This window comes from Lolium rigidum, chromosome 4, assembly GCF_022539505.1.
Source record: "Lolium rigidum isolate FL_2022 chromosome 4, APGP_CSIRO_Lrig_0.1, whole genome shotgun sequence".
In the NCBI taxonomy this organism is placed as follows: domain Eukaryota; kingdom Viridiplantae; phylum Streptophyta; class Magnoliopsida; order Poales; family Poaceae; genus Lolium; species Lolium rigidum.
Window position 1 is genome coordinate 12,556,992 of NC_061511.1, and position 9,884 is coordinate 12,566,875.

The 9,884-nt window shown below is 46.1% G+C and overlaps 1 protein-coding gene across 1 annotated transcript; it reads right to left on the reverse strand.

Moving 5' to 3' along the window:
- Positions 1-2,934: 2,934 nt before the first annotated feature.
- LOC124708003 (U1 small nuclear ribonucleoprotein A-like) lies at positions 2,935-6,694 on the reverse strand. Its single transcript, XM_047239693.1, has 5 exons — positions 6,566-6,694; positions 5,778-5,950; positions 5,217-5,310; positions 4,311-4,402; positions 2,935-3,456 (listed from the first exon to the last, which is right to left on the reverse strand). The coding sequence occupies exons 1-5, from the start codon at positions 6,666-6,668 to the stop codon at positions 3,169-3,171; spliced, it is 750 nt and encodes a 249-aa protein (XP_047095649.1). The 5' UTR covers positions 6,669-6,694; the 3' UTR covers positions 2,935-3,168.
- Positions 6,695-9,884: the final 3,190 nt, after the last annotated feature.

Sequence of the window (9,884 nt, forward strand, 5' to 3'; positions counted from 1 at the left end):
TTCTGCGGCAGTTCTGCTCTGCCACGACATGACCCGACGAAGGAAAAGCGTAATGATTTTGGAAATGTCATTTCCAAAACCAGGGGGGCATGTGTTATCACCAGAATTCGACCGGATCAGAGGTGGGCCACGATTGAAGATGGGTTTGAAGAATATACATAGAAGGAATACATGAATCGGCCTTGTATACCAAGTTTGGGCTAGTTTGCCCGTGTATCTGTAACATAGTAGGATACGTGTCGTTTAGAAGTTAGAGTTTAACCCGTGCACGGTTAGGTGCACGCCTGAATTAGAAAGTCCCCCGAACTATAAATATGTATCTAGGGTTTATGAAATAAACAACAATCACGTTCACCACAAACCAATCTCGGCGCATCGCCAACTCCCCCGTCTCGAGGGTTTCTTCCGGGTAGGCACCATGCTGCCTAGATCGCATCTTGCGATCTAGGCAGCACACGTTTATTCGTCGCCCATGCGTTGCTCGTATCGAAGCCTTTTTGATGGCGAGCAACGTAGTTATCATAGATGTCTTAGGGTTAGCATTGTTCTTCGTATCATATGCTATCGTCGTGCAACCCTTAGGCATCTAGCCGCCCTTACGCCTATCACGGGTGTAAGGGCGGCACCCCGCTTGATCATTGTTTACTAGATCCGATCCGTTATGATTGCTCCTTGTTCTTCAAGGATTAGTTTAATATCTGTGTTGTTAGGCCTTACAAAGGGTTGGAGGATCCAGCGGCGCGTAGGGTGTAGTTTGCTAGCCCTAGACAGGATGTTCCGGGGATCAACCTCGTGTTGGTTTTTAGGCCCTGTCTAGGATCGGCTTACGATCACCGTACGCGGTCGCGAGGCCCAATCACGAGTAGGACGTTCCGATTATGCGGTGAAAACCCCAAATCGTAGTAGGTCGCTTTAGCTTTATCTTGATCAAGCAGGACCACCATCTGATCGTACCCCTCGTACGTATCATGGGTGGATCGGCTCTTTGAGCCGATTCACAGGACAACCTGGGAGCCGATCGAGACTCGTATTTAACGTTTACGTGTATGCCATGCAGGAAACTAAGCGAGGCATCATCCAACACCTTCCTGACCAGGTATAGGTCAGGTGGCACGCCCTTGCATCAGCATCGGACGTGCGTGCAGAAGGCTTTGCGGGCCGTCGCTCGGAGGGACCAGGGCCAGCCGCAGTCCTGGGAGATTCCCGGCTCTACGGTGTTGCCCGTCGCTGCCCGCCGGTGGGTTTCTGACCGCAACAGCGGCCGCGCTCAAGCGAGCGTCGGTGCGGTTGAGGCCGACGGCGCTCAAGCGAGCATCGTGGCGGTCGCGCTCAAGCGAGCGACGGACTCAGATCGGCGCGGTGGGGGGCGAGGTGCGGCGGCTCTAGGCGGGGCGGCGAAGGCCAGCAGGTGCGGCGGCTCTAGGCGGGGCGGTGAAGGCCAGCAGGTGCGGCGCTGGCGTGCTGCATCGCGCCGGCTGCGTGGGTCCGATTGGGCCGGATCTGGGCCGCGCGGGCTGCATCCTTCGCGGTGGCACGACGCCCCGATCCGGCTGCTCTCCAGTCTTGATGTGGCGGCGCTGCTTGCCTGCTTCCTTTGTTGGCCAGGGCAGCGGACAGACCGAGCGGATGGCCAAGCGGCCTTGCTCCAATTCCGGGAACCTGGCGGCTCGGGCAGTTTGGAGGCTGCCTAGTTAAAGGCTGGAGGGAGGTGGAGTGCACACAGATTCTTGGTGGTCAGCGGGGGTGCTAGCATGAAGCCTCCCTTGAAGTTGCTCCGGCGAGGTATGTGTGGAGAGGTTGGGTGTGACTGAGGTGTGCCAGGAACTCAGGTTCCAGCGAGGTGTGCAATTCTCCGGATGAAAATCTTGCTCGACTTCCGTCGATGCCGGTGATGATGTCACTTCTGTGTGTCGTTTGCCTTGTTGAAGGCATTACCGAGGAGATCAATCACTTCTCCCGCTCTTGGTTCTTGTCTTTGGGTGAAAACCTAAATCTGCATGTCGGATTGGCGATGGCGGCATCCTCGATGTCGTTACTTCGGTGGAAGCATCGTTTTGGAGACATGGTACTGATGGGAGCACCTGGGCTGTGGTCAAGCGGCTGGTCGGGCACTATCAATGGCGCGTGTTCTTGGAGTCTGTGGTGCTGGGTCTCGTGGGGTTGCCCCGTGGTGGCGGTGGCAGGAGCACTCTCGACATGCAGGCGGCGCCAGACGAGTCCTGTTTTCCGCCCTCTCAAGACCGGAGCGGCACATGCCGCCTCCCTTCGGTTATGTCTTCTCTCTCCGATGTTGTTGAAGACGGCGAACAAGCTCGTGGCAATGGTGATCGATTCAACATGTTTGGAGTGACCTTGGGGCTGTTGCAATGAAGTCGAAGACGTCCCACCGTAAGCACGAGGGATGATGTTCGGTGACGCTGCTTGTCCCGGTGGTGTGCTTCTATGTTTGTGCCGCTCCTAGCCTTCCCGGCGTTCTTTATGTCTAGCGGTGCTCTTGTTGATGTAAGGGTTTTCGCCCGGTTTTCCTTCAATAAACTGAGCAGTTCGGGTCTCCGTACCTTTTTTCTTCTAATGCAATGAACACAGCAGTTCTCCTGCTGTTATTCAAAAAAAAAAAAATTACTCATGTAGCATCTGGATTCTGTTTGTAGAGTAAGCCAGTGGAGTTGGCAGTTGTGATGAACTACTAACTTCCTCTATTCCTAAATAATAAGACACGTTGTTAAGTTAAAACAGGGGGGAGTAGTTGCCGTCTTGCCGATACTACGTACACAAGAATTCGTTCCACTAGTCTTGTTGCCGATACTACTTACACAAGAATTCGTTCCATTAGTCTTGTAACCTAAATCGCAGTGCACATGCACATTTAGTAGTTCACAGCTGTGCTCAACTTGTGTGGGAAAATAGCGACAGAAATGGATAAGGTATCTTAGATGAAATTGGCAAAAGATATAACTAGATAAACAAGATTATCACAATCCACAGCGTAACTACAAGAATACATGATCACGAAAATAGCTTCCAACCATGGGCACATAAGCACAGGTGAGCAGTAAATTAATTTACTTGATTATATCCATGGAGCGAAAATATCTTCATAGTCTACCTTACATATGAAGATCTACCAATTATGCAAAAAACAGAACTACAACATTACAGCCCAGCCCATTACTTCTTCGCATATGTGACAAGCATTTGGTTCTCTTTAATTTTGTAGCCCTGAAGAGCGTTCATGGCTGCGGTCGCCTGCCCCTCGTCTCCATACTCCACAAAAGCAATACCAGGCTTTGCTTCGATCATTCTCACTTCCTTGAACCCTGGGTACTGGCAGAAGAGCATCTGCACCAGCACGGCGGTCGTGTCGTGCGGGAGATTTTGGACGAAGAGAATACTGTTTGGCACAATAATCTCTGGCATCATGACCCTCGGCCCCGCACCAAATGGTAGCTGAGAGAGCTGTAAAAAATGGTCAAGCAAGTAATGAATGATGTGAAGAAAACAACAAAAATTACATATGTGAAGAAAAGATGTCCCGTCCTAATTACTGGGTGTATATATATTGGGTCATGGCTATTCGCAGCTAAATCTCAAGATGTTTCTTGAAGCCAAATAGATATCCTCAGTAGGTGCAATGCATATTTTACTGAACCAAATTCTGCAAGCAGGGAACCACTAGCTTGGGCACAGACATAAAAACTCCACCCCCCATAAAGATCGACAAAACAGCAGGTAAAGACGATAAAACAAGGAAATTTGTGTCCCGGAAAGTGTCTTTGGGTCCCGAGCTCTAGTGATCCCTTTGCTTACAAAAAAATAAAGAATCATATTTATAGGTTTCAAAAAATCTGAAAATAGTCAATGATGAAACCTAAAAGCCTGCACCATTGCATTGCATAATTCCTAGTACTGCGGGATACACAAAAATGACAAAATCTGATAAATTTGGAGATTTGAAATATACATACTCAGATCCACACATTTGTCATTTTTGTGTAGCTCAGAATACGAAGTATTTAAAATTAATATTTTGCACTTTTGTGGGATAAACCATTGGCTACATCCATATTTTCAAACAAATTGAACTTGTATATGTGATTTTCGATATTTTTTAAAACGGGTTCACTGGTGCCAGGGAGGCAAAAATCTCCACTCATGTGAATATGGTCAGCCACCTCCCATATGAAGTAGCAAGGTAGGGTACAAGAACAATTTCAAACATTCACTATAGAGGGTTTCTGAGATAAATCACATAAGAAACGCAAAACAAATAAATAAGAAAAAACATTGCTAATCAGTTCCACAACACCTACCGGAGGAGCCCCATAAGCACCAGGATAGGCATTCATGCCTAAGCCAGCCTGGTTAACATCATGATGCTGCTCACGCTTCTGCTTCTTTTCAGCTGCATTATTCCAGAATAAAGTAAACTAGTGAGCTCTGTTCATGAATATAAAAGATAGCCAAAGTTTCCATAAGTCCATAACTAAAACTAGCTAAGGAAGTTCCTCCCAGCACATAGCTTATCAACAAAGAGTCCAAGTATGTAAAGCTAAATCTAGTGAATTGAGCAGAAAACTGATATCAGATTGCACGACAGCAGCTTTACTGACCTTTGCTTCTATTAATATTAAAAAAATGTAGTAAAAGTAACAATAAGTGCAAGAAGAGAGTAAAGCAGGATTACACAAAGAAATGTTGAAACAAGAATTTTAGAAATCTGAATTCCCTAAGAAAGTAAGTGCATCTATTGAGCTGGGTTGGAAATTTGCATTCACAAATGTAACCTATTTTTTGTTAAAATGGGGTACTGAGGACTACCATCAGCTGGTAACTTGGAATCAGGAACCAAAATAAGAAACTGTCTCATTCTGGCAGTTTTTTTTTTTACATTTTGGTAGTAGTGTATGTCCCACAAACATGTGCAAAGTTTAAAACTATGACAGTGACACCGATAGCTCCTCAAGCCCATCTATTAGTCTGGTTAAACATCCATCCATGGCTACATGCAAGGGTGTCTATCTTCAGCACATCTTTCAGTTAAGTTTTACGAAATAACTGAACATACAATGTTAAGAATTGACAGGCTATGTATCCAAATAAAAGAAAGTAGAGAAAATCAAGATAGTGCTGAGGGGCTAAAGTAATGCTACACCTAAGTATAACATATAAGGACAACTGTGAATATGTAAGTATCAGTGCATTAACCGGAATCTTACGTTTTTCATCACTCCTCTTCCTTCTTTCTCGAGGCACAAAGGTGCCATCAGCTTTTGCTATAACGTCTGACTTTGTCTTGGCATATTGAATCCTCTGAAAAGAAACAGACAAGAACTCATGAGCGACAAAAAAGAGTACAGCTTCAGAAGCCCAGATACAATGCAAACGAGCAGATTAAATAAAAGGTGTGTATCGTAACGAGTTAAGCGATTAGAACAAGTCAGGAGTAGTTTGGTACTGAGTAGATACATTCACTAAGAGACTTGGTTCGTATAAGTGAAATATAATCTAAGTACAACAAGCTAGCTTATTAGTACATAAAGTTGGTCAGAGCAAAGCTTGCTTGCTGCCTTAGAAACCATAATCCTATAAATGCTAGTTTATATTAGATAAATCGTAATCCTATAAATGCTAGTTTATTACATATGTTTTTTTTTCTCTATGCATGGCATTCATAAGCCCTAACTATGCTAAGAACAACATGATACTGTAACAATCATATAAAATTACAGGATAACCAAAGCTGCTAAAACAATTCCGCTCTTAACTCACTGTCTCACCATAGGTTTGTCATAAAAGGGAAAATCTTGCATCCCCTTCAAAGCCTTGGTTGCTGATTCCACATCTTCGAACACAACCCATGCCTGCCCTTTATGCTTCAAAGTCTTAAAAGCAAGCACATCGAGAATTTTGCCAAACTGAGAGAAAACAGCCTTGAGGGACTTCTTAAGCTCTGCAAGGAATTCAGAACAGCATATTTAGCTATGCCAGGAGGCTGCATTGGTTTACAGAAGTGAAACTAAACAAGACAGGATAGAAAATAGCAGCATAAGAGAGCAACCATAAGTCATAACATCTTCAAAATTTAGAGATGTGGTACATTGCTTGCAAAGTTGCAATTCTTTTGTATTCGTTCGTGAACTGGAACGGAATCTTGCTTTCATAATCCATACAAAGATTCAATTCTGTTAGCTCCGTAGATCGAAGAAAGAGGATTATCTTCGGATTAAGCAGGTTCCAGATCTCTAACGCCAACACAAGCTAAATCACTAATCCACAACATAGGGTATGTGCAGCACTCCTTCTGTCCCCGTTGCAAACCAGACGGGCACGACAGACAGAATTACATCTACTGGCACCAGCATGTCTGGCAAAACGCCTCTAGGGTTTTCAGGTCCTCGAGGAGCACCACGGGAAGGTACAATTTTCACTCACCCGGAGCAAAGGAGAACCAGAGCTAGCAGATACATTACACGGGAAACAAGAAATTCGCAAGAGGATCTCCCTAGGGTTTAGACAGCAGGGGGATGCGGAGGAAGACGAGAAGGCTCCGGCAGGGGAGCGGTACCTTCGAGTTTGGTCTTCTCGTTGAGGTTGTTGATGTAGATGGTCACGTTCGGCTGGACGCCGTTCGCTTCACCGCCGCCGCCGGCCCCCGCCTCGCCGCTCATATCGTCGTCGAGCACGCGCCGCCGCTCTGGAGCCTCCTTCTTTCTCTAGCCTCCGGGCTTCCTCTTGTCTGCTCTTGATTCAGTTTGGGCCTTCCCAGTGCCTTCATAAGGCCTCTCTTTTCAGCCGGTTTGTTGGGCCGCAATTTCCCAAATAGCATCTTTAGTTTTATACCTCTGAACTTTTTTTTTTAGCTTATAGTCCTTTGAAGTCTCTCAAGCAAAAATAGTTATTTCCCTCACAAAATAATACTTTATCCATCCAGACCATAGGGAATAGTGATAGTCCTCTACGAAAATATTCAGCGGAATAATATTGTTTTATTTACCGCTACGAAAAATTCTTTGCAATACATCGACATTCCTCTAGTATGGATCAGCCCCTTGTTCCGAGGCCCCAGGCAATGTTGTAGAAAAAGAGGCGTCATCACCATCATTCTTTGCAATGCATCAGCTCCAACCCACGGAGCTTCCTAATCTTGTCATGCCTGAAGATTAAATGTTTAAAACATAAGCATGGATAATTAGTTTGGCCTGGGATCTTATCAACTTCCCTCCTAATCAAGATCTACGGAGTAGTTCGCATCGTCAAAACTGTGTAGCATATAGCTTCCAAAACTGTAACTGGACATTTTTGCTAATTGGTGGATATTTAAGAATCCACCAAAAAATACTAAGAAAAATGTTCGGCCTGGTATTTGCTCCTATCTCTCTCCCTACTATTTCCGAAACATATTTAGTAGTTAAGCATTCTCTTTGTCATATTATCTTTTGTCCCTATGACGTTGTGGCAGATCAGCCAGAGCTCGATCTTGATCTTTAGAGGGAAAATACCTTTGTTAATGGTAGAATACTTGATATGCTTAGGATGACGTGTATGTATATAGTATGCTAGCGCAAACCCATCCATAGAGAAGGTAACTTATGCATGACATTTTGGCATAACAACATGAGTATATATTCACAGGGGATCGCATGGGGAGCGAATTTCCAGAATTCCCACGGTCGAGCGATTCTATCTTATAATATTCATACGGTTATCCTTTTCTTGTTTTTTTATGAATCTGTAGGCCAATAGGAGTCTTCTAGATACTAGGAGTCTTGTGATTAGTGTTCAAAAACGATGTTGTTCGTTTTGTTCTTTTTTCGTCATGTTGATCTTGGACTTCTGTAGTTAGCTTAAGCGTTTGTAGGTTTTTGCCATGTAGTGGGTTCTCGATATCGACTTCCTGTCAGTGGGTTTAGCCTTTTTCTAGTCCCCTTCTCGTCTTTATTTTTTCTTGTGTAACAATGGTTTGAACTTTGTATTTCCGTTATCACAAGTAATGGTAGGGGGGGGGGTAGCCTGTTTTGAAAAAGGTCCAAAGGCTGGAAGGACCATATAGATGATATGAAACTACCTTTTGTTAGATTATGTATTAGGGCCTCAGGCTTTTTCTGTTTTTCAGCTCCTATACTCCTATACGTATGTGTATTGGAGACTTCTTTGTACAATACCCGGCCCAGTTTTGTGGCCTAATATTAACACGAAACCGCACAGGAGACGACCCTGTCGTTCAACCCAGGAATCGCGGCATGGTATCAGAGCGAAGCTCTTCCTCGACAACCTAGCTGCCGCCGCTGACAATCATTCGTCGCCACCACCGCCAGAAACATCGTCGCTGCCGCAGGTTACCTACCGTCGCCGCGTCTACATCAACAGAAAAAAAAAGACAGCCGCCACCGCTGATCTCTCAGCCGTCGCCGGCGTCACAGACCAGACATCCAGGCCGTCGCCAATTCTCTCTGGCGCCGCGATCTCACCTCCCAAAACACCTAAAACTCCCTCAAAACCTTCCAGATCAAATCCCTAGCCAATTCACAGCCCATACACATCCGTTCAAACCCAAACCCTAGATCAATCTAGACATGAATTCTTCATCGAGCTCCAACTCCGGCGCTGGCCTTGCAGCTGCTCTCGGTGCACCCCCTGCCCAGCAGCTCACGCGAGGAAACTTTCTCCTATGGAAGGCTCTGGTCTTTCCAGCGTTCCGTGGTGCAAACGTGATGGCGCTTCTTGATGGTACCGATGCAGCCCCGGCCAAAACTATTGAAGTTGAAGATGCAGAGAAGAAGAAAGTTGTGATAGAAAATCCGGTTATGTTGGGTGGCTTGCTCGTGATCAGCAGGTGCTCCGGTTTCTTCTGAACACATTGTCACCGGACATTCTATCGCACCTCCTTGATGTGAGTTCTACTGCTGAGGCCTGGTCCGCCATCAACGCCATGTTCAAGACAGCGTTACGCACCAAAGCTCAGCATCTCCGTGAGAAACTGAATGACACAAAGAAACTCTCCATGATAGCAGATACATACTACACCAAGATGAAAGGGTTCGCCTCAGAATTGTCAGCGCTTGGTAAGCCAGTTGAAGATGATGAGATGCTTGGTTATTTGCTGCATGGTCTTGATAAGGGTGAATATAATACCCTGATTACTTATGTTAATGCAAATCCTGGCACTACACTTGATGATTTTTATGAGCAGCTTAGTTCCTATGACATGCGCAATGGAGTTGAAGAAAACGGGGAGTTTGTCTCTTCCGCAAATCTTGCTCGACGTGGTCATGAGCAGCAGCAGCGCCCACGTGGCCGCACTCCACCTCCTCGAGGCCGCACCCCTGATCCTGCTCCCTACCGTGGTGGTGGAGGTGGTGGTTACCGCGATAGAGATGATGACCGTGGTTATTGGCGTCGTGATGATCGCCGTGACAGACATCGAGATGATGGCGGAGGTGATCGCCGTCGCCCTGATGATGGTGGAGGTGACCGCCGTCGCTTTGATGGCGGTGGTCGTCGGTTTGACCGCACCCCCACGCCCTATGTAGACACCGACTGTCAGATATGCACCAAGCATGGCCATCCTGCTAGCAAGTGTTCGTGGCGCTATTCAGATGACAAGAAGAACAGAGATGATCGCGAGAAGGGTGCTCATCTTGCCTCATATGGTGTGGATACAAACTGGTACAATGACACAAGGGCAACTGGTCACATCACTGGCGAACTGAACAAACTCCTCATAGCAAATAAGTATCATGGACAAGACAGTGTTCGCACTGCTGAAGGAACATGTATGAACATTAGTCACATTGGTAATTCAAGAACGCGTTTCCCGTGGATGGAGTTTTACGGCAACTAGATGTCAAGAACGCGTTTTTACATGGTGTTCTGGAAGAGGAGGT